This window comes from Oreochromis niloticus, linkage group LG22 (genome assembly GCF_001858045.2).
Source record: "Oreochromis niloticus isolate F11D_XX linkage group LG22, O_niloticus_UMD_NMBU, whole genome shotgun sequence".
In the NCBI taxonomy this organism is placed as follows: Eukaryota; Metazoa; Chordata; class Actinopteri; order Cichliformes; family Cichlidae; genus Oreochromis; species Oreochromis niloticus.
Window position 1 is genome coordinate 13,034,266 of NC_031985.2, and position 25,017 is coordinate 13,059,282.

Consider the following 25,017-nt stretch of genomic DNA (forward strand, 5'->3'; position numbering starts at 1 on the left):
TCAAGTCTTTCTTCATCTCCTCTGATACTTTGAGCAGCTGCATGAAGGCACCTTTGGTGCACCTGCCAGCACTCACTGCAAACTGCAGCCCAAACATGGTGTTCAGCATTGTTGATTTTCCACTGCTTTGTAGGCCCAAAACTGACAACACAAAAACTCTCTGGTTCCCCAGTTTCTTGATGACTTCTTCTAAAAGACTGGAGATCCATGTTAAAGGCACATGACCTGCATCACCATCCATCAGCTCCATCGGGTGTCCTGATATCATCAGCTGTGCAGCCAGCTCAGGGTATTTAGACCAGTCAGTGTGTCTGCTCTCTCTTTGTGTTGTTTTATGGGCTTCATAGATCTGTCCCATTTCTCTGAAGATGTGCTCCAAACCAAAAGTTACAGACTGAAGTTTCTTTGATATGTCTTCAAGTTCAGTTTGTTTTCTTAATAACAGATATGATTTGTCCTGTTTGTTCGTCAAAGCCAAGACCTCAGACCACTTTTATCATAACTTTGAATTGAAAATATCTTGCAGACATCTATGAAGGTCTAGCATCTGACTGTTGCGGTAATGATGAGAGACTTCCAGTGAACAACTCCATCAGTTTACTGCAGGAAGCAGCACATTGTTTCTGACGTATGTTCATCAGTTCTTGTTGCTTTTTACTTTTCTCCATTTCAATGTTTCCTCTGAGATGAAACATTTCTCTGTGTATTTTGCTCCACTGATGCCACAGTTTGCCTTGACAAGGGAGAAATTCATCTTTGATCTTTGAGACATCCATGTTATCCTTTTTAAGCAGACTGATTATTTTCACAGCAGCAGATTTCCCTCTTTGACAGGCTGGGTCAGTTTCATCCACTCTGATTCCAGAGAGCTCAGCCATGGTTTCAAGCTGGAAGGATGGTTTCAAGATGGGACCATTGAGAGAAGACAAAACTTCTCTAATGATCCTTTTCAGGTGTTCAGATACATCTGACTGGCTTTTGTCTTTGAGGCCCATTATGTAATTTCCCTTTTTTGTCTTAACAGCATCACAGCTGCCATCAACAGTGAGACAAATGAGAGGCTTATGAGACTTAACAAGAGATGATATAAATGATCGACTTTCTTCATTGCTTTGCAGAGATGCCACAAGAAAAATATTGATGGAGGATTTTTCAATCAGTATGTCACACTGTTTTTCAATCAACAGAGCATCACCATGGAGATTACAAAAGGCAATGCAGTCATTGAAGGCATCATTGGGTTTTCCAGCAGGGCAGTACCAGGTAATCTCTGCTACACCATCCATCAAATAGCGAGACTTGGTGCTTCCTGGGCAGTTTCTGTGGAAGAAGGTGTCGTGACGGTCGTTGATCAAAGTGTTCATCAGCTGAGATTTAGACACTGACAAAGAACCCAGACGGAAAAATGACACCAAGGGTGTTTCAGCTTTGTAGACTGGAACACTCTTCATGGTGACGATCTTTGAGTTATCTTTGATTTGTGTTACCTTCCATGTTTTTGTTATCTCTCTGAGAGTCCACAGAGGAAACTGAATCTCCTTTGTTACTGGGTCAAGAACAAGTAAAGGTAAGGCATACTGACACTGAGAGAGCTTTGTAATCATCATCTGTTTAAGGAAGCTGTCTGAGCAGTGAAATACTGCCATCTGAACATCCATTGGATGCACATGAGCTTTCTCATTCTTATTTGTGCCTGCAGTAGTTTTAAACAATTCCTCTAGATCATTGTCATCTGTCTCAGTGTTGTCAAACATTGTGGGCTTTAAATTGGTCACCTCAGGACTGTCTGATCTTACAGGAATATATCTGGCCCGGTAGTCCAACATTATCAGCCTGTGGAGAAAAGTGTGAGCTAGATCTTTCTCAGATGTTACACGGTTCATCTGTTTCCAAGCTGGACGTATTTGAAGAAAATCTGCTGGTGACAACTTCTGTTGAACGTTGTCTTGAAGGTGAAGTATGTCAAGCAGTATCTCAGTCACTGTTTTCCTCGGCATCTACAAATTACAAATAAAGAGAGAGTATAAAAACATTACCCTGGAATTTAGCTTATCGGGTTAATGCCAATGAAATAAAACAACAGGTTGAAATGCTCTTGCTTTGTACTTTAATAAGAAGACAGTAAACTTTTTCACAGTGAATTTGACTAACATTTATCTACTACTGTAGAACATATTTCTAGTCTTACTGATCACTCAAAGCAGCTCATGAACTGCATCAAGACCTTTGCTGTTTTCCAATACCCAGTTAATCTAACATGTATGATCAGAAACCCTTCACTTATTTAAGCAGTGGCAGGTAACATAAAGTCACATAAAGCACAAATCAATAATGTTTTGTTATAATCAACTGATCTGAGGGGTTCCTAAACTTCTGCATTCCTACTCCTTATTTTCAGACTTTTGAAAGTAAGAGTGTATGAAGGAAATCTTTGTAACCCTTAAATACTGTTTGTATTTGAGCCATAACTGATCTGAACCATCACAGTGGAGGTTTTGTCAATTTTGACCCAGGCCAAGAATTCCCTCAAAATACTTGTTTATACCTAATTTTGAACTACAGACATATTTAGAGTGTATAAATAGACCATGTGACATTCACAAATAGATGATTAATCCTTTATAAATGTTTTAAGAAGCAATGGGTGAGAAATGGTTGTTTTTGGAGAAAAACACATGCTATCATACAATATCATGTTTTACTTCAGATAAACAGCCATCATAATTATGATAATATAATTATATAATTATAATTATAATAATTACATATTTTTTCAAAGTGAACCTGGGTAGAACATCCTGGAACTGAATTATGTACACTGCTATTTTATTTTTAAAAATCCTTATAACCAATGTTCCCTCTAAGCTGCGCACGTGCGCAATTGCGCACTGCTGGCACAGTCTCTGCGCACAGAAAATCTGCGTTGCGCACAGAAAAAAATCTAACCTGAATTGAAATTAAAATAAATACATTAACAATTCTGTTTTGCAGTGTTAGTCAGTAAGTGACTGGCTGCTCCCGTATGTTTTTAGAACGATGCCACCTTATCCCATAGTCCAGCCAATAATGCGATTCACATTCGTATATACGCAGCTAATCAACGTCGCTGACAGGCTATGACGGCGTCCTTATGTGCCGACACCGGTGTTTTAGCTAGCAAAGCGGCGTGGCTGATGTGGAGTGAAGCCACGTTTATGACAACGTGTACAACCATTGGAGATGTGAGCAGGACAGACGGAACAATTGACGGAAAAAGTGTGGACTTTATACCAGTTTTTAAATTGTGTTGATAGGCCACGTAAAACCAGAGTTACGATAAAAATATCTGCAATGTTTGGTTTCCTTGCCGAATACTCTCGTTGTTTATATTTACTGCGGGAAGAAACGGTAAAAACTGCGTTTTATAAGAAAAAAAGGCTTGAAAGCGCTCTCCGCCTGTGAGCAAAAACAAACTCCATCCCCCTCTCCCTTTCCTATTGGTCGAAAAAAGTACCATGTCGACCAATCAAAAAATGATATGGCAACGTGGCATCCAGTTGTTAAGAGACGGGGGGAAGTTTTAGGAGTGACGACGGTGCTTTGAGATGTGAGAGATTTGAGACGTTTAGCGCAAATCTTGTGTAGTTAGTGTGTAGTTAGTGTGTAGTGTAGTCAATAGTTTTGTTGTGTGTGTCAGAACAATGAGGCGACTGCTGAATGTTACAGGTGTTACAGGAATGATACATCTCCTGTTGTCAGGCCTGCAGGTATCAGGCTGTTCTCCTTTATCTCATAGTGGACAGAAATTATTTTTTGGAGTGGCACAAATAATTTGAGTGGCATCAAATTTGATGCAGAACAGCTGATTGTTCTGTAAATAGTTTGAAATGTTTATTTAAAAACACCTTGGCTGCATTTAAAAAAAAATAGCTGCAAAAAACTTTGTTTGCCAAACTGAGTTACTTTTTTGAAGAAGTAACTATATAATTAATTGCCCAGCATTGGTCATTATATACTGTATTTTGCAGACAGTGAGTTTCAGGACTCTCTCACAGACCACAGACTCAGACTCATAATACAAGTCAGAGCTTTATAAAAAAAAAAAGAGAAAAAAGTAAGTTGTGTTTTCGAAATTGGAGTTCAAGTTATTTTTACTTCCAATAGTGTTAACATACTGCACAGGTCAATGACTAGATTTTTTTTAAATTTTCATTGTAAGTGGGCTAAAGCAGTTAATTAAAAGTAGTCTACCATAAATGTAAATGCTGTAATTTGATTATTTTAATAAACCATGTAACTTGGATGGATTAGATGCTGGCGTGACCACAGTGCACATGTCTGCTGTTGCTCACAGTGGTCCAAGGGATCGCTCAGGGAGTTTGTGTGTTCGCTCAGACACGTGAAAAATTAGAGGGAACATTGCTTATAACTCCACTTTATAGTTATCAATATTAGTTTAATATTAATTACCACCTAGAAGACAAAACAATTTATTTTAAAGAAATAGTCTCCATTCACAGCATTGGTAGGAAGCATGTGTAACTGAAATGATAGTTCATCTCCATTTTATACTCATGTAATTCTCTTTTTTATTGTCGGTTTCAAACACATATCTGGGCATATCTGACAGAAGCCCAGATAAGTGTCAAGACTGAGTAAAACCTCAGTGTATTTGTGCCACCTCTAGATGTAAAATATTAGATTTTTGTGCATTTTAGGAAAAGTGTTTTGTGTATTTTTAGAAAAGTAATCAAATTTCAGCCAAGAGAAAGGTGTTTAGGGAATTTTACTACTGTCAAAATGGGTTTAGCAGTGTCTAAATGTTAAACCAGACCAGATGAGCATTATGAACTAGTTGGAGTCATGGGAGAATAGCATTCGATGCTGGATGGGTCTGAGGGGCCCATCCAGCATCACACTTCGCCAGCTAGAGGGTTCGAGGGGCCCGTCCAGCATCCCGCCTCATCAGCTTGAGGGTCTGAGGCGCCTGTCCAGCATGTTCACCTGTTCCTGCCTCGCCGGGCGCACTTGCCAGGCTACCTCCGTGTCCGGCGCCACGACTGCAGTCACTGGCCATTTTCTAGGCCGTCAGCTGGACTTCTTTGCCGTCATGGTCGGCTGCCTGAGCTGCCTCCAGGTTGCCACCCGCACGGGTATATATGATTTTAAGTGGAGATATCATCTGAATTTCAGGAGTGGGACCACTCCTCCTTCACGCCCCCTCTGGCCTCAGCCTATAAAAGCCCCCCTTCTCCAAAACCCGCTGTTCTCATTTTCATGCCCCACCCTGCCCCCCCCTTTTTTTCTCTCTGCTCTTCTCCTGTCCTCTCCTCTCTTCCTTTCCTCCCATTATTTCTCGTTAGTACATGGGGTTCTGCCCGGCCCGAGAGCCGTCGCCAGTCCCCTTCAAGGCCTTCCCCAAACCGCAGCACTAATCACACTTCCTCATCCCTCATTGCTCATCGTTACCAAGGGAGTGGTCCCTGCTAGTGAAAGTTTGTATTTTAACAACTGGCACAAAAAGTGACACTTTTGTGTCAGTTGTTTTTCTGAATAAAAGAAAAATTTCTTTATGTATTTCACTGCAGTTTCCTTTTTACGTTTACATTTTTTATCCTTCCATGCAAAATTTTCCTTCTAATTACTAACATCAAATGAGACTAGTGTGGCCCCAACTATGCTTCAGTATCGCAAGACGCAACAAGAATCGCAGCAGCATTGAACATGGCATGCCAGTGATTTAACATATTTCAGCCAATAATTTTCTCTGTCAGTTTTCACCTTGAAACCTTTAAAGGTAATACAAATAAGTATTATAGCTATAGTTCAATATACTTAAGAACTGAAGCACTACGAAGAAGACCATTAGGACAATTTACAGTATTAAAGTGTTGAATGTTACGACCGCATCATTATGGGGAAACCAAATAAGGCGCCGACTCCCTGCACAGTCATTGCAGTCCATGAGCTATATGTCAAAAGGCAGCTTTATTGGGACCAAAGCACCACACCATGGCCATACTGAATCAAGTGATCTGTATCTGCACAAACACCTTTCTCTGATTTTCTCATTTAAGTCTTTTTTTTTCTCCTCTGATCGAACAGAATTGTCTATGTAGAACAATTAATGCCACTCTAATCAGCATGGCACGTACCTGTTTTTTTTCCGCGTTATTGTTGATTTTAGGTCACGTTGAAATCACTCTTGGTTTGCTGCACTGTTTTATACCTCTTGTCACTTTCTTTTGTCTTTCTATAAACAGCTTTATGTTTGCTCTGCCTTCAATGCCGGAAGTTACTACATAAAAATCCAGTGGACACACACACACACACACACACACACACACACAAAACAAAAAAACAAAAAAAAAAAACTGGAATGTATGCAGAGTTGGTTCCAGGTAGAAGAGGGTTTAAATTACCAGTTAAATGACTCACAGGCAGACATCGTCTTTCTAAAACATCTGTACACACATTCACTTCTCTACTGATCAATAAAGGCAAAGCTTTATCGATCAGCAGAAAAATAACTTAATCGTTTGTAACACTGAAACAGCTCCAGAAGGCAGATTTATATGGTAAAATGGTAAATGGCCTGTATTTGTATAGTGCTTTTCTAGTCCCTAAGGACCCCAAAGCGCTTTACACAACCAGTCATCCACCCATTCACACACACATTCACACACTGGTGATGGCAAGCTACATTGTAGCCACAGCCACCCAGGGGTGCACTGACAGAGGCGAGGCTGCCAGACACTGGCGCCACCGGGCCCTCTGACCACCACCAGTAGGCAGCGGGTCAAGTGTCTTGCCCAAGGACACAACGACCGAGACTGTTCAAGCCGGGGCTTGAACCGGCAACCTTCCAATATTCATTTATCTATTCAAAATATGGATCTGTGTATTTCTAGTATATATTAGCCAAATGTTGATGATCCATCCATCCATCCATCCATCCATCCATTCGCTTCCGCTTATCCTTTTCAGGGTCGCGGGGGGCGCTGGAGCCTATCCCAGCTGTCATAGGGCAAGAGGCGGGGTACACCCTGGACAGGTCGCCAGTCTGTCACAGGGCCAACACACAGGGACAGACAACCATTCGCACTCACATTCACTCGCACAGTCACACCTAGTGGCAATTTGGATTATCCAAATTTTTAATACCTTCTCTTCTTCACTTTCGGGTCACTCTGACACCACGCTTATAATAGGAGGAGACTTCAACCTGGTATATATTCCAAAAATTAACAAGCTCAGTACAGCTGTGAGTCAAAGGAACTGGTAGTCTACAGATAATGATTTTGGCATTTGCGATGCTTGATGTTCAGATGACCCCACTCTCAGAGATTACACCTTTTTTTCAGAAGCGCAACAATCACATTCTTGTGCAACCAGCTTCCAGCTGGATCAGGTGGCCCTGAATCCTCCCTTAGTTATTCTGCCATAGGTCTAGGCTCCTGGGGAATTCCCATGATGCACTGAGTGTTTCTTCTTCAGTCTTCTTTTTTATACAGGTTTTAAAGAGGTTTATACATCTCTCTGTATTTAATCATTAGTTATTATTAATCTCTGGCTCTCTTTGTTCTGTCTTCCTACCCTCACCCCAACTGGTCACAGCTCGCGCCTACCTGAGTCTGGTTCTGCTGGAGGTTTCTTCCTGTTGAAAGCGAGTTTTTTCTTCCCACTGTCACCTAAGTGCTTACTCATAAAGGACCACATGATTGTTTGGGTTTTCTCTATTTTCTTTGTATTATTGTGGCGTATTTCCCTTACAATATAAAGAGCCTTGAGGCAACTGCTGTTGTGATTTGTCACTGTATAAATAAAACTGAACTGAATTCAATTCATTTATTCACTTATTATTAATCTTTTTATTAAAGATGTTTTGCATGTTGCTTTAGAAAGATAAGAAAGCCTAACCTTATCAAATTTCCCTATTCTCAATTCTGTTATGAAGTTGGTTTTCAATGGTCAACATGTTTTCCCTCATTGTCCAGGTCCAGTCGCCATACTGGACTTCCAGTTTTCTGTACACTGAAATTTCAAGTGTGCTTTTAAAACTGAAAAAAAAACTTACATTCAGCAGTGCAGTCCACAGGTCCTGAACTTTGGTTTTGAACTGTGAGAGAGTGATCCCAGCAGACTTTGAAGCTTTAGAGAGGATGGCGTTCTTCACTTCCTGGATGCTCTCACTGTAACCTGGATTTGGAGGAGCCATGGGTGGACTGCCCTCCCACAGCTGGGCACAGTATTTCACATCTGTTTGAACATTAAATTCAATGACATCACTGAAGCGCTCTGCATCATAAACTTCCTCTTCAGCTGCTAGTTTGGCCATCTGGTCCAGTTTTTCCTGCAGGCGTCTCTTTCCATCCATGTTTTTCTCTGCTGCTGCAACATCTGTGACATTCTGGTGAACAAACACACAACTGGGAGAAAGTTTAACTTCCTTCATCCTCATGAAAGCCTGAACAACAATCTGCAGGATGTCCTGCATGTCAGAAGGATTCTCTCCAAAGATGTTGATCAGTGTCAGGTTTCCCAGACCAACAACAAGTGTTGCCAGTTCATTGTCATGATGAAGAGGGTTGTTACTTTCTACCTTAAGAGCACGCAGTCCTTCAGTGTCCACCACTAGAACATAGTCAAACTTCAAGTCTTTCTTCATCTCCTCTGATACTTTGAGCAGCTGCATGAAGGCACCTTTGGTGCACCTGCCAGCACTCACTGCAAACTGCAGCCCAAACATGGTGTTCAGCATTGTTGATTTTCCACTGCTTTGTAGGCCCAAAACTGACAACACAAACACTCTCTGGTCCCCCAGTTTCTTGATGACTTCTTCTAAAAGACTGGAGATCCATGTTAAAGGCACATGACCTGCATCACCATCCATCAGCTCCATCGGGTGTCCTGATATCATCAGCTGTGCAGCCAGCTCAGGGTATTTAGACCAGTCAGTGTGTCTGCTCTCTCTTTGTGTTGTTTTATGGGCTTCATAGATCTGTCCCATTTCTCTGAAGATGTGCTCCAAACCAAAAGTTGCAGACTGAAGTTTTTTGGATATGTCATCAAGCTCAGTTTGTTTTTTAAATAACAGATCTGCTTTGTCATGTTTGTTCTTCAAAGCCAAGACCTCAGACCACTTTTCATCATAACTTTGGAGAATTGAAGAAACATCATCTGTGGAGAGTCCATCTATGAAGATCTGAGTCCATTTTAGGAAATACTTTCTGTCTGTTGGTGGCAATGATGAGAGACTTCCAGTGAACAACTCCATCAGTTTACTGCAGGAAGCAGCACATTGTTTCTGACGTATGTTCATCAGTTCTTGTTGCTTTTTACTTTTCTCCTTTTCAGCATCTCCTCTGAGATGAAACATTTCTCTGTGTATTTTGCTCCACTGATGCCACAGTTTGCCTTGACAAGGGAGAAATTCATCTTTGATCTTTGAGACATCCATGTTATCCTTTGTAAGCAGATTGATTATTTTAATAGCAGCAGATTTCCCTCTTTGACAGGCTGGGTCAGTTTCATCCACTCTGATTCCAGAGAGCTCAGCCATGGTTTCAAGCTGGAAGGATGGTTTCAAGATGGGACCATTGAGAGAAGACAAAACTTCTCTAATGATCCTTTTCAGGTGTTCAGATACATCTAACTGGCTTTTGTCTTTGAGGCCCATTATGTATTTTCCCTTTTTTGACTTAACAGCATCACAGCTGCCATCAACAGTGAGACAAATGAGAGGCTTATGAGACTTAAAAAGAGATGATATAAATGATCGACTTTCTTCATTGCTTTGCAGAGATGCCACAAGAAAAATATTGATGGAGGATTTTTCAATCAGTATGTCACACTGTTTTTCAATCAACAGAGCATCACCATGGAGATTACAAAAGGCAATGCAGTCACTGAAGGCATCATTGGGTTTTCCAGCAGGGCAGTACCAGGTAATCTCTGCCACACCGTCCATCAGATAGCGAAATTCTGTGCTTCCTGAGGAGTTTCTGTGGAAGAAGGTGTCGTGACGGTCGTTGATCAAAGTGTTCATCAGCTGAGATTTAGACACTGACAAAGAACCCAGACGGAAAAATGACACCAAGGGTGTTTCAGCTTTGTAGACTGGAACACTCTTCATGGTGACGATCTTTGAGTTATCTTTGATTTGAGTTACCTTCCATGTTTTTGTTATCTCTCTGAGAGTCCACAGAGGAAACTGAATCTCCTTTGTTACTGGGTCAAGAACAAGTAAAGGTAAGGCATACTGACACTGAGAGAGCTTTGTAATCATCATCTGTTTAAGGAAGCTGTCTGAGCAGTGAAATACTGCCATCTGAACATCCATTGGATGCACATGAGCTTTCTCATTCTTATTTGTGCCTGCAGTAGTTTTAAACAATTCCTCTAGATCATTGTCATCTGTCTCAGTGTTGTCAAACATTGTGGGCTTTAAATTGGTCACCTCAGGACTGTCTGATCTTACAGGAATATATCTGGCCCGGTAGTCCAACATTATCAGCCTGTGGAGAAAAGTGTGAGCTAGATCTTTCTCAGATGTTACACGGTTCATCTGTTTCCAAGCTGGACGTATTTGAAGAAAATCTGCTGGTGACAACTTCTGTTGAACGTTGTCTTGAAGGTGAAGTATGTCAAGCAGTATCTCAGTCACTGTTTTCCTCGGCATCTACAAATTACAAATAAAGAGAGAGTATAAAAACATTACCCTGGAATTTAGCTTATCGGGTTAATGCCAATGAAATAAAACAACAGGTTGAAATGCTCTTGCTTTGTACTTTAATAAGAAGACAGTAAACTTTTTCACAGTGAATTTGACTAACATTTATCTACTACTGTAGAACATATTTCTAGTCTTACTGATCACTCAAAGCAGCTCATGAACTGCATCAAGACCTTTGCTGTTTTCCAATACCCAGTTAATCTAACATGTATGATCAGAAACCCTTCACTTATTTAAGCAGTGGCAGGTAACATAAAGTCACATAAAGCACAAATCAATAATGTTTTGTTATAATCAACTGATCTGAGGGGTTCCTAAACTTCTGCATTCCTACTCCTTATTTTCAGACTTTTGAAAGTAAGAGTGTATGAAGGAAATCTTTGTAACCCTTAAATACTGTTTGTATTTGAGCCATAACTGATCTGAACCATCACAGTGGAGGTTTTGTCAATTTTGACCCAGGCCAAGAATTCCCTCAAAATACTTGTTTATACCTAATTTTGAACTACAGACATATTTAGAGTGTATAAATAGACCATGTGACATTCACAAATAGATGATTAATCCTTTATAAATGTTTTAAGAAGCAATGGGTGAGAAATGGTTGTTTTTGGAGAAAAACACATGCTATCATACAATATCATGTTTTACTTCAGATAAACAGCCATCATAATTATGATAATATAATTATATAATTATAATTATAATAATTACATATTTTTTCAAAGTGAACCTGGGTAGAACATCCTGGAACTGAATTATGTACACTGCTATTTTATTTTTAAAAATCCTTATAACCAATGTTCCCTCTAAGCTGCGCACGTGCGCAATTGCGCACTGCTGGCACAGTCTCTGCGCACAGAAAATCTGCGTTGCGCACAGAAAAAAATCTAACCTGAATTGAAATTAAAATAAATACATTAACAATTCTGTTTTGCAGTGTTAGTCAGTAAGTGACTGGCTGCTCCCGTATGTTTTTAGAACGATGCCACCTTATCCCATAGTCCAGCCAATAATGCGATTCACATTCGTATATACGCAGCTAATCAACGTCGCTGACAGGCTATGACGGCGTCCTTATGTGCCGACACCGGTGTTTTAGCTAGCAAAGCGGCGTGGCTGATGTGGAGTGAAGCCACGTTTATGACAACGTGTACAACCATTGGAGATGTGAGCAGGACAGACGGAACAATTGACGGAAAAAGTGTGGACTTTATACCAGTTTTTAAATTGTGTTGATAGGCCACGTAAAACCAGAGTTACGATAAAAATATCTGCAATGTTTGGTTTCCTTGCCGAATACTCTCGTTGTTTATATTTACTGCGGGAAGAAACGGTAAAAACTGCGTTTTATAAGAAAAAAAGGCTTGAAAGCGCTCTCCGCCTGTGAGCAAAAACAAACTCCATCCCCCTCTCCCTTTCCTATTGGTCGAAAAAAGTACCATGTCGACCAATCAAAAAATGATATGGCAACGTGGCATCCAGTTGTTAAGAGACGGGGGGAAGTTTTAGGAGTGACGACGGTGCTTTGAGATGTGAGAGATTTGAGACGTTTAGCGCAAATCTTGTGTAGTTAGTGTGTAGTTAGTGTGTAGTGTAGTCAATAGTTTTGTTGTGTGTGTCAGAACAATGAGGCGACTGCTGAATGTTACAGGTGTTACAGGAATGATACATCTCCTGTTGTCAGGCCTGCAGGTATCAGGCTGTTCTCCTTTATCTCATAGTGGACAGAAATTATTTTTTGGAGTGGCACAAATAATTTGAGTGGCATCAAATTTGATGCAGAACAGCTGATTGTTCTGTAAATAGTTTGAAATGTTTATTTAAAAACACCTTGGCTGCATTTAAAAAAAAATAGCTGCAAAAAACTTTGTTTGCCAAACTGAGTTACTTTTTTGAAGAAGTAACTATATAATTAATTGCCCAGCATTGGTCATTATATACTGTATTTTGCAGACAGTGAGTTTCAGGACTCTCTCACAGACCACAGACTCAGACTCATAATACAAGTCAGAGCTTTATAAAAAAAAAAAGAGAAAAAAGTAAGTTGTGTTTTCGAAATTGGAGTTCAAGTTATTTTTACTTCCAATAGTGTTAACATACTGCACAGGTCAATGACTAGATTTTTTTTAAATTTTCATTGTAAGTGGGCTAAAGCAGTTAATTAAAAGTAGTCTACCATAAATGTAAATGCTGTAATTTGATTATTTTAATAAACCATGTAACTTGGATGGATTAGATGCTGGCGTGACCACAGTGCACATGTCTGCTGTTGCTCACAGTGGTCCAAGGGATCGCTCAGGGAGTTTGTGTGTTCGCTCAGACACGTGAAAAATTAGAGGGAACATTGCTTATAACTCCACTTTATAGTTATCAATATTAGTTTAATATTAATTACCACCTAGAAGACAAAACAATTTATTTTAAAGAAATAGTCTCCATTCACAGCATTGGTAGGAAGCATGTGTAACTGAAATGATAGTTCATCTCCATTTTATACTCATGTAATTCTCTTTTTATTGTCGGTTTCAAACACATATCTGGGCATATCTGACAGAAGCCCAGATAAGTGTCAAGACTGAGTAAAACCTCAGTGTATTTGTGCCACCTCTAGATGTAAAATATTAGATTTTTGTGCATTTTAGGAAAAGTGTTTTGTGTATTTTTAGAAAAGTAATCAAATTTCAGCCAAGAGAAAGGTGTTTAGGGAATTTTACTACTGTCAAAATGGGTTTAGCAGTGTCTAAATGTTAAACCAGACCAGATGAGCATTATGAACTAGTTGGAGTCATGGGAGAATAGCATTCGATGCTGGATGGGTCTGAGGGGCCCATCCAGCATCACACTTCGCCAGCTAGAGGGTTCGAGGGGCCCGTCCAGCATCCCGCCTCATCAGCTTGAGGGTCTGAGGCGCCTGTCCAGCATGTTCACCTGTTCCTGCCTCGCCGGGCGCACTTGCCAGGCTACCTCCGTGTCTGGCGCCACGACTGCAGTCACTGGCCATTTTCTAGGCCGTCAGCTGGACTTCTTTGCCGTCATGGTCGGCTGCCTGAGCTGCCTCCAGGTTGCCGCCCGCACGGGTATATATGATTTTAAGTGGAGATATCATCTGAATTTCAGGAGTGGGACCACTCCTCCTTCACGCCCCCTCTGGCCTCAGCCTATAAAAGCCCCCTTCTCCAAAACCCGCTGTTCTCATTTTCATGCCCCACCCTGCCCCCCCTTTTTTTCTCTCTGCTCTTCTCCTGTCCTCTCCTCTCTTCCTTTCCTCCCATTATTTCTCGTTAGTACATGGGGTTCTGCCGGCCCGAGAGCCGTCGCCAGTCCCCTTCAAGGCCTTCCCCAAACCGCAGCACTAATCACACTTCCTCATCCCTCATTGCTCATCGTTACCAAGGGAGTGGTCCCTGCTAGTGAAAGTTTGTATTTTAACAACTGGCACAAAAAGTGACACTTTTGTGTCAGTTGTTTTTCTGAATAAAAGAAAATTTCTTTATGTATTTCACTGCAGTTTCCTTTTTACGTTTACATTTTTTATCCTTCCATGCAAAATTTTCCTTCTAATTACTAACATCAAATGAGACTAGTGTGGCCCCAACTATGCTTCAGTATCGCAAGACGCAACAAGAATCGCAGCAGCATTGAACATGGCATGCCAGTGATTTAACATATTTCAGCCAATAATTTTCTCTGTCAGTTTTCACCTTGAAACCTTTAAAGGTAATACAAATAAGTATTATAGCTATAGTTCAATATACTTAAGAACTGAAGCACCACGAAGAAGACCATTAGGACAATTTACAGTATTAAAGTGTTGAATGTTACGACCGCATCATTATGGGGAAACCAAATAAGGCGCCGACTCCCTGCACAGTCATTGCAGTCCATGAGCTATATGTCAAAAGGCAGCTTTATTGGGACCAAAGCACCACACCATGGCCATACTGAATCAAGTGATCTGTATCTGCACAAACACCTTTCTCTGATTTTCTCATTTAAGTCTTTTTTTTTCTCCTCTGATCGAACAGAATTGTCTATGTAGAACAATTAATGCCACTCTAATCAGCATGGCACGTACCTGTTTTTTTTCCGCGTTATTGTTGATTTTAGGTCACGTTGAAATCACTCTTGGTTTGCTGCACTGTTTTATACCTCTTGTCACTTTCTTTTGTCTTTCTATAAACAGCTTTATGTTTGCTCTGCCTTCAATGCCGGAAGTTACTACATAAAAATCCAGTGGACACACACACACACACACACACACACACACACAAAAACAAAAAAACAAAAAAAAAAAACTGGAATGTATGCAGAGTTGGTTCCAGGTAGAAGAGGGTTTAAATTACCAGTTAAATGACTCACAGGCAGACATCGTCTTTCTAAAACATCTGTACACACATTCACTTCTCTACTGATCAATAAAGGCAAAGCTTTATCGATCAGCAGAAAAATAACTTAATCGTTTGTAACACTGAAACAGCTCCAGAAGGCAGATTTATATGGTAAAATGGTAAATGGCCTGTATTTGTATAGTGCTTTTCTAGTCCCTAAGGACCCCAAAGCGCTTTACACAACCAGTCATCCACCCATTCACACACACATTCACACACTGGTGATGGCAAGCTACATTGTAGCCACAGCCACCCAGGGGTGCACTGACAGAGGCGAGGCTGCCAGACACTGGCGCCACCGGGCCCTCTGACCACCACCAGTAGGCAGCGGGTCAAGTGTCTTGCCCAAGGACACAACGACCGAGACTGTCCAAGCCGGGGCTTGAACCGGCAACCTTCCAATATTCATTTATCTATTCAAAATATGGATCTGTGTATTTCTAGTATATATTAGCCAAATGTTGATGATCCATCCATCCATCCATCCATCCATCCATTCGCTTCCGCTTATCCTTTTCAGGGTCGCGGGGGGCGCTGGAGCCTATCCCAGCTGTCATAGGGCAAGAGGCGGGGTACACCCTGGACAGGTCGCCAGTCTGTCACAGGGCCAACACACAGGGACAGACAACCATTCGCACTCACATTCACTCGCACAGTCACACCTAGTGGCAATTTGGATTATCCAAATTTTTAATACCTTCTCTTCTTCACTTTCGGGTCACTCTGACACCACGCTTATAATAGGAGGAGACTTCAACCTGGTATATATTCCAAAAATTAACAAGCTCAGTACAGCTGTGAGTCAAAGGAACTGGTAGTCTACAGATAATGATTTTGGCATTTGCGATGCTTGATGTTCAGATGACCCCACTCTCAGAGATTACACCTTTTTTTCAGAAGCGCAACAATCACATTCTTGTGCAACCAGCTTCCAGCTGGATCAGGTGGCCCTGAATCCTCCCTTAGTTATTCTGCCATAGGTCTAGGCTCCTGGGGAATTCCCATGATGCACTGAGTGTTTCTTCTTCAGTCTTCTTTTTTATACAGGTTTTAAAGAGGTTTATACATCTCTCTGTATTTAATCATTAGTTATTATTAATCTCTGGCTCTCTTTGTTCTGTCTTCCTACCCTCACCCCAACTGGTCACAGCTCGCGCCTACCTGAGTCTGGTTCTGCTGGAGGTTTCTTCCTGTTGAAAGCGAGTTTTTTCTTCCCACTGTCACCTAAGTGCTTACTCATAAAGGACCACATGATTGTTTGGGTTTTCTCTATTTTCTTTGTATTATTGTGGCGTATTTCCCTTACAATATAAAGAGCCTTGAGGCAACTGCTGTTGTGATTTGTCACTGTATAAATAAAACTGAACTGAATTCAATTCATTTATTCACTTATTATTAATCTTTTTATTAAAGATGTTTTGCATGTTGCTTTAGAAAGATAAGAAAGCCTAACCTTATCAAATTTCCCTATTCTCAATTCTGTTATGAAGTTGGTTTTCAATGGTCAACATGTTTTCCCTCATTGTCCAGGTCCAGTCGCCATACTGGACTTCCAGTTTTCTGTACACTGAAATTTCAAGTGTGCTTTTAAAACTGAAAACAAAACTTACATTCAGCAGTGCAGTCCACAGGTCCTGGATGTTTGTTTTGAACTGTGAGAGAGTGATCCCAGCAGACTTTGAAGCTTTAGAGAGGATGGCGTTCTTCACTTCCTGGATGCTCTCACTGTAACCTGGATTTGGAGGAGCCATGGGTGGACTGCCCTCCCACAGCTGGGCACAGTATTTCACATCTGTTTGAACATTAAATTCAATGACATCACTGAAGCACTCTGCATCACAAACTTCCTCTTCAGCTGCTAGTTTGGCCATCTGGTCCAGTTTTTCCTGCAGGCGTCTCTTTCCATCCATGTTTTTCTCTGCTGCTGCAACATCTGTGACATTCTGGTGAACAAACACACAACTGGGAGAAAGTTTAACTATCTTCATCCTCACGAAAGCCTGAACAACAATCTGCAAAATGTCTTGCATATCAGAAGGATTCTCTCCAAAGATGTTGATCAGTGTCAGGTTTCCCAGACCAACAACAAGTGTTGCCAGTTCATTGTCATGATGAAGAGTGTTGTTACTTTCTACCTTAAGAGCACGCAGTCCTTCAGTGTCCACCACTAGAACATAGTCAAACTTCAAGTCTTTCTTCATCTCCTCTGATACTTTGAGCAGCTGCATGAAGGCACCTTTGGTGCACCTGCCAGCACTCACTGCAAACTGCAGCCCAAACATGGTGTTCAGCATTGTTGATTTTCCACTGCTTTGTAGGCCCAAAACTGACAACACAAAAACTCTCTGGTTCCCCAGTTTCTTGATGACTTCTTCTAAAAGACTGGAGATCCATGTTAAAGGCACATGACCTGCATCACCATCCATCAGCTCCATCGGGTGTCCTGATATCATCAGCTGTGCAGCCAGCTCAGGGTATTTAGACCAGTCAGTGTGTCTGCTCTCTCTTTGTGTTGTTTTATGGGCTTCATAGATCTGTCCCATTTCTCTGAAGATGTGCTCCAAACCAAAAGTTACAGACTGAAGTTTTTTGGATATGTCATCAAGCTCAGTTTGTTTTTTTAATAACAGATCTGATTTGTCCCATTTGTTTGTCAAAGCCAAGACCTCAGACCACTTTTCATCATAACTTTGGAGAATTGAAGAAAGATCATGTGTGGAGAGGACATCTATGAAGATCTGAGTCCATTTTAGGAAATACTCTCTGTCTGTTGGTGGCAATGATGAGAGACTTCCAGTGAACAACTCCATCAGTTTACTGCAGGAAGCAGCACATTGTTTCTGACGTATGTTCATCAGTTCTTGTTGCTTTTTACTTTTCTCCTTTTCAATATTTCCTCTGAGATGAAACAGTTCTCTGTGTATTTTGCTCCACTGATGCCACAGTTTGCCTTGACAAGGGAGAAATTCATCTTTGATCTTTGAGACATCCATGTTATCCTTTTTAAGCAGATTGATTATTTCCATAGCAGCAGATTTCCCTCTTTGACAGGCTGGGTCAGTTTCATCCACTCTGATTCCAGAGAGCTCAGCCATGGTTTCAAGCTGGAAGGATGGTTTCAAGATGGGACCATCGACGGAAGTTAGAATTTCTCTAATGATCCTTTTCAGGTGTTCAGATACATCTGAGTGGCTTCTGTCTTTGAGGCCCATTTTGTACTTTCCCTTTTTTATCACAATGACATTGCGGCTGTTATCAACTGTGAGACAGATGAAAGGCTTATGGGACTTAAGAAGAGACGATATAAATGATTCACTTTCTTCATTGTTTTGCAGAGATGCCACAAAAAAAACATTGACTGAAGATTTTTCAATCAGTATGTCACGCTGTTTTTCAATCAACAGAGCATCACCATGGAGATTACAAAAGGCAATGCAGTCACTGAAGGCATCATTGGGTTTTCCAGCAGGGCAGTACCAGGTAATCTCTGCCACACCGTCCATCAGATAGCGAAATTCTGTGCTTCCTGAGGAGTTTCTGTGGAAGAAGGTGTCGTGACGGTCGTTGATCAAATTGTTCATTATCTGAGATTTAGACACTGACAAAGAACCCAGGCGGAAAAATGACACCAAGGGTGTTTTAGCTTTGTAGACTGGAACACTCTTCATGGTGACAATCTCTGAATCACACTGAATGACCTTCCAGGTTTTTGTCACTTCTCTGAAAGTCCACAGAGGAAACTGAATCTCCTTTGTAACTGGGTCAGGAACAAGTAAAGGTAAGGCATACTGACACTGAGAGAGCTTTGTAATCATCATTTGTTTCAGGAAGCTGTCTGAGCAGTGAAATACTGCCATCTGAACGTCCATTGGATGCACAGAAGCCTTCTCTTTCTTCTGTGTGTCCAAACTGCTGCTCACAAAAACATCCCAGTCACTGCAGGAAGCATTGAACGACTCCTTGATCTTACAGCTTGATCTTACAGAAGTATATCTGGCCCTGTAGTCTAATATTATCAGCCTTTGGAGAAAAGAGCAAGCTAGATCTTTCTCAGATTCTACATGGTGCTGTTTCACAGGTGGACCTATTTGAAGAAAATCTTCTGGTGACAACTTTTGTTGGAGTTTGTCTTGAAGGTGAAGTCTGTCAAGCAGTCTCGGTAAAGTCTCGGTTTTTATTTGACATGACCTGTTCTGAGTGTCTACTTCTTTTAGTGCCTGTAGTAAACAAGAAAAAAAAAAAACCCACACATGGTACATTCAGAAATTACAGTGTCAAAGAATGAGACAGACTATTCTTATTATTCTTAAATATTCTTTAAGTTCTTGTGACAAATATTTGGACTTTCCTACCTTCTCTGTGTTTCTGCTCATGTTTTCATCTGAGCCACCTGCAAGATATAAATGAACCAGAAAGTGAGATCTACGTGACTGAATTAAATCAATAGTATGACAAAATTAAAATCATTACAGGTGAATGCTCATTGTGAAACCTAGGCCCAACCTATCATGTGATTTCCTGAGCAGAACACTAACTAGGACATTAATAGCAGAATTTTTACAAATATGCCAATATTTTATGTGATATAATATAAGATCAGCTTAAGAGGTGAAAACAGATGTGAAAGAAGAATTTTGAAATCATGCAAAAAACGTAAAATCCTAGTAGTTTTTTTTCTTTTTTTTGTGGTTTTTACTCTGCTGTAAAAACCAGAAACATGTTTGGTGAATTATTTTCATAACTTGAAATGCAAATATAAATTGTAATTTTTTAAAACTAATGCACAAGCTTCAGGATTTCCTGGGATTTTCCAACACAGCCCTCTCTAGTGTTTACACAGAGTGGTTACCGGACACAAAATGCCAAGTGAGTAAGGGAGCTGATAGGAAGGCATCAGTATCTCATATAACAACTTGTTTCGAACAGTGTGTACAGAAAAACATCTCTGAGTGCATAATACAGGTTTACTACAACTGGTGAGTAGAAGAAAATTACTGATTGGTCTGACGAGTCTCAACCGTGACATTTGGTTGGTAGGGTCAGAAACAACCTGAAAGCATCGGTCCATTTTATCTACAACCACCAGTTCAGGCTAGTAGTAGTAGTAGTAGTAGTAATGGTGTGGGGGGCATTTTCTCGACAAACTTTGGGCCAACTGAACATTGTTTAAATGCCACAGCCTACCTGAGTGTTTGTTACTGACCGTAGCCATCCCATTATGACCACAGTTTTCTGATGGCTGCTTCCAGCAGGATCACATGCTATGTCACAAAGATCAGATGGTTTCTTGAATATGACAAGGAGTTTACTGTACTCAAATGACTTCCACAATTGCCAGGTCTCAATCCTGTATTCAATTCAATAAAACTTTATTGATCCTGAAGGTTGACCCCAAAGGAAATTGGGTAGGGCTGTATAGCTCCTTTGGGATGTGATGGTGATTGCCTTATTTGCTATGATTTTGACAACAGACATTTGCTGCTTTATTTTGCTCTGCCCTGCCTACTGACAAACCTGCACCCTCACATACTTCCTTACACTTAAATCTTTGTGCAATTCTACACTGTGTTTTGTGGTAGTGTTTCTCTCTAGTTACCGTTCAACAGACAATTAAGGAGGGAAAAAAAACTATAGTACATTTTCTTTTTAACCAAGATGTGTTCCTTCAATCTTCTTCCAAATTTTGCTGGCAGTGCACTTAATCTTTAAGGATGATGGATTGGACTGTAAAATTACTTTGAATATAATTAACATTTATGATATTTATTATCAATTGTGAACAAATTCAATTTATTTTGATAATATCCAGAAAATTAATTAAAAATTTAAAAAAAAAACATCCTTGACACAAAGTTTTTAACTCATTCCTGAAAATGAGAGGAGAGTCTTATCTCAACTCACTGCATGATGAAAGGGCATTTCTGCTCAAATTCAACAAGCTAAATGCAACATGATAACAGCATATCAAGAATTCATTAAAAATCATCCTTGATGGTAGTTTTTTTATGGCATGAAGCCATAAGGCCCTCTCACATCGGACACAGCATGAGCTATGCTCACTGCTAGCTAGAGCGAAGGACCCAAAATTTGTCATGCTGGCTGCTGCACAGGGTCAGATCTAGAGGTGTGGCATGGGTGGCCACCCTAAAATGATCTCTTGCCACCTCTAGTGCCACTCTAGTTTTGCATATGACAGTGTTGTTTATTAAAATAAGATAACATTAAGACTTTGCCTAGCTACAGTTAGCACTGAATATACATTCTAAAAATGAATATATTGCATAGTGTTTATAAATTTTAATGACATGCCACTAAATACAAAGTTATGATACAAAATATATAAATGATGCTTTTTTCCAAATCCTGTCGTCATGTTTAGTGTGGTTAAAAAAAAAGCATTTTCTAAGGACAGCAGGAAAACAGCAAAGAAAGAGAAAAAGCTACTTCTTTCCTGTTGGTGGGGAAATGTACCATGCAATATTTATTGTCGACGTGTTGTTTATGAAAAACCGGCAACACATGGGATTTGGTTGTTTGGGAAGAGGGCAAAGTTTGGGGAGTGATGGCAGCGAGACACAGCAAGTGACAGGGAGAGAGAGAGAGGGAGAGATTTGTGACGTTTAGCATGGAGTGTATTTGTTGTTTTGTTTTGTGTGTCAGTGAGGGTACTAATAAATGTCACAAAGGTGGATTGTAATATAAACTCTGTCTCCAAGTGGAAAACTGGAGGAGTGATACACCTCCTGCTGTCACGTCTGCAGGTTTATCCCTGTGGTGTTTTCCTCTGTCATGTCACAGACAAACAATTTTTTTTACTGGCACAAATAATTTGTGGGGCATCTTATTGTGACACCTGATTGTTCTCTCATTTTAGTTATCATAGTATTTTTAAATGGTTGTACAAAAAAAAAAGAAATAAAACAATGCAAGATGCATTGGCTAGTAGGATAAAGAGTTGTATATAACTTTAATTCTTTGCAAAACTTGTGCATTAGTTTTAAAAAATTACAATTTATATTTGCATTTCAAGTTATGAAAATAATTCACCAAACATGTTTCTGGTTTTTACAGCAGAGTAAAAACCACAAAAAAAAGAAAAAAAACTACTAGGATTTTACGTTTTTTGCATGATTTCAGATCAGTTGTATTCTTTCAGTATGTCAATGAAAAAATAACAGTAAATTCAGACACATGGGGTTGAGCTGAAAAGAATGATACCAAGCAAGGCAACAAATAAAAAATAAAACAATTTGTAGGTGAAATTCAAATGTAAAATCAAAAGTAGTCAAAAATGGCCAATTATATTTTGGACCTCAGAGGGTTAACCCAACAAATCATGAAAAATTGGGTTTAAATTTTTGTTCATGACAATGCAGATTTTTGACATTTTGTGTAAACTTAAGCATGTAACAATTTGATTTTTTTCCAACAAAAAAAAGTCTGAAACTTAAGTTAGACTTGTGTTTGTGAGTGAACCACCCCATGCTGTGTAGCTTTCTGGATTTTATACTTATTATGCTACATATTTATTTAATATACAGGCTATACAGTACATAAAAGTACGCCTGCTCCTTGTCATTTCAAAATGCGTATCTGACTTTATATCCCTATGAGAGGTTGTGTTGTATTATGTTCAAATGTTTAATAATAAAATGTATCGCTCATTCATAAAGAAAGCTTTGCAACTATCCCAGCTAGTGAAGCTTGTGTTGTTTCCACACACAGAGCCGTTGAAAGGCTCTTTAGGTCCCTGTATAAGCACGCAAACCTGTGACAAGTTCACCGAACTCAGACACGCACAGAAAGAAAACCTAGCCTGTAACAACTATTCATGTGGGCCTTTCATGATCACACATTGGCAAGCACTGTTTTAGTGAGGACTTACACACACACACACACACACAAATATAATACAACATACATTCCCGTCTCTAATTTTCTGAGCTCCTCCTGGTTTGTGCAGCTCGGTTTAGTTTCGATTTCTAAGGGAAGCTGTCAGCGGAAATAAAAGAAACGTCCTGTCAACCTACAAACAGTCGGAATAAAAGTAAACTACACACACACATATACACACACACACACACACACACACACACACACTGCATATATAAACATCACCCAATAAACTCACCTTCTGAGCTCTGTTTGGGTTGTGTAGATGCAGCTGGCTCCTTTAAATCCTACCAGACGTTGCTCTTTACATTTAGTGAGATCAGTAACAGCTGATGCTACGTTTGCCTCTCACTAACTCTTCCCACATGCAAGTGAGATTTTAGGATTTAGAGCAGTCACTGTAGAAAAGATGGATAACCTGGGTGCACTTCCTCCTATTGTACAAAAATGAAGCCAAATTTCCCTCCTGTGGGAGCTGTTGTGTTGCACTTTTGGAGACAAAGTCTGCGCAATACTGACTTGAGGTGGAGTGTCTGCATCATGCTCCCACCCACACATCCGCTAGATGTGACCGCGAACACCATCCCCCACCCTCTACACTCCTTACGTAGCCCAGCTGCTCTGGTTTATCTGCTGATGGGTTTACTTCCAGGCTAGACTACTGTAATTCATTATTATCAGGTTGTCCTAAAAATTCACTGAAAAGCCTTCAGCTGATCCAAAATGCTGCAGCAAGAGTCCTGACAGGGACTAGAAAGAGAGAGCATATTTCTCCTGTATTGGCTTCCCTTCATTGGCTTCCTGTTAAATCCAGAATTTAATTCAAAAATCCTGCTCCTCACATACAAGGTCTTAAATAATCAGTTAAGTAATCGCTCTCGCACTGCAGACTTACTTGTTGTTCCTAGAGTATTTAAAAGTAGAATGGGAGGGAGAGGCTTCAGTTTTCAGGCCCCTCTTCTGTGGAACCAGCTTCCAGTTTGGATTCGGGAGACAGACACTATCTCTACTTTCAAGATTAGGCTTAAAACTTTCCTTTTTGCTAAAGCATATAGTTAGGGCTGGATCAGGTGACCCTGAATCCTCCCTTAGCTATGCTGCAATAGACGTAGGCTGCTGGGGATTCCCATGATGCATTGAGTTTTTCCTTTCCAATCACCTTTCTCACTCACTATGTGCTAATAGACCTCTCTGCATTGAATCATATCTGTTATTAACCTCTGTCTCTCTTCCACAGCATGTCTTTCATCCTGTTTTCCTTCTCTCACCCCAACCGGTCGCAGCAGATGGCCCCGCCCCTCCCTGAGCCTGGTTCTGCCGGAGGTTTCTTCCTGTTAAAAGGGAGTTTTTCCTTCCCACTGTCGCCAAAGTGCTTGCTCATAGGGGGTCACAGGATTGTTGGGTTTTTCTCTGTATGTGTTATTGTGCGATCTACTGTACAATATAAAGCGCCTTGAGGTGACTGTTGTTGTGATTTGGCGCTATATAAATAAAATTGAATTTAATTGAATTTACAGCAACTGACAACTGGTTAAATTAAGGTAAATACACATCTAACATCCCTCTGTTATTAGAAGTGTCACAGAAGTGTAATTTGTTCTTTTTCATTTAATAATAGAGTCCACAGGTACAACAGCTACATCCACCCTGGGGGAAAACTAGTGAGGGAGACCATTAGGCTCCAAGCTGGGTTTCCTGGGTCCAGAGGTTTGGAGAAACTTCCTCCCTTTCTTTCATCACAGCTGTCCTGTGCCAAATGTTCTGTTGACCGACTGAGAGAGGCTTCATTTAAGAAACTTCAGGAAGACTGAAGCTCATCGCATTGATCAAGCAGGACTCATGATCTTCACCAGCAGCTCCCTTACAGGGAAATTTTCAGAGCTCCACCATAGGCCCACCGCAGAAGATGGATAAACCCAGCATTTCATGAACACTGTGATGGAGACCTTTGCTTTTTTAATTTTAGATGTACTCAGATAATCCTCTACACTACTAGCAAAACCCAGTGTAAAAGATAGT

The 25,017-nt window shown here is 40.4% G+C and overlaps 1 protein-coding gene across 1 annotated transcript; it reads right to left on the minus strand.

Annotated features, from left to right (window-relative positions):
• Positions 1-530: 530 nt before the first annotated feature.
• On the minus strand, positions 531-23,522 carry LOC100705945 (uncharacterized). Its single transcript, XM_019350397.2, has 5 exons — positions 23,237-23,522; positions 19,458-19,495; positions 16,716-19,322; positions 8,057-10,660; positions 531-1,997 (listed from the first exon to the last, which is right to left on the minus strand). The coding sequence occupies exons 2-5, from the start codon at positions 19,476-19,478 to the stop codon at positions 531-533; spliced, it is 6,699 nt and encodes a 2,232-aa protein (XP_019205942.2). The 5' UTR covers positions 19,479-19,495; positions 23,237-23,522.
• Positions 23,523-25,017: the final 1,495 nt, after the last annotated feature.

What these genes read in the sequence shown, in the direction of transcription:
- LOC100705945 (XM_019350397.2), bottom strand. Translation starts at nt 19,478, where the DNA reads ATGAGCAGAAACACAGAGAAG. An exon ending in TGAGCAGAAACACAGAGAAG is followed by an intron (nt 19,323 to 19,457) that starts GTAGGAAAGTCC and finishes TGTTTACTACAG; the next exon opens with GCACTAAAAGAAGTAGACAC. An exon ending in TGTGGACTGCACTGCTGAAT is followed by an intron (nt 1,998 to 8,056) that starts GTAAGTTTTTTT and finishes TGTAATTTGTAG; the next exon opens with ATGCCGAGGAAAACAGTGAC.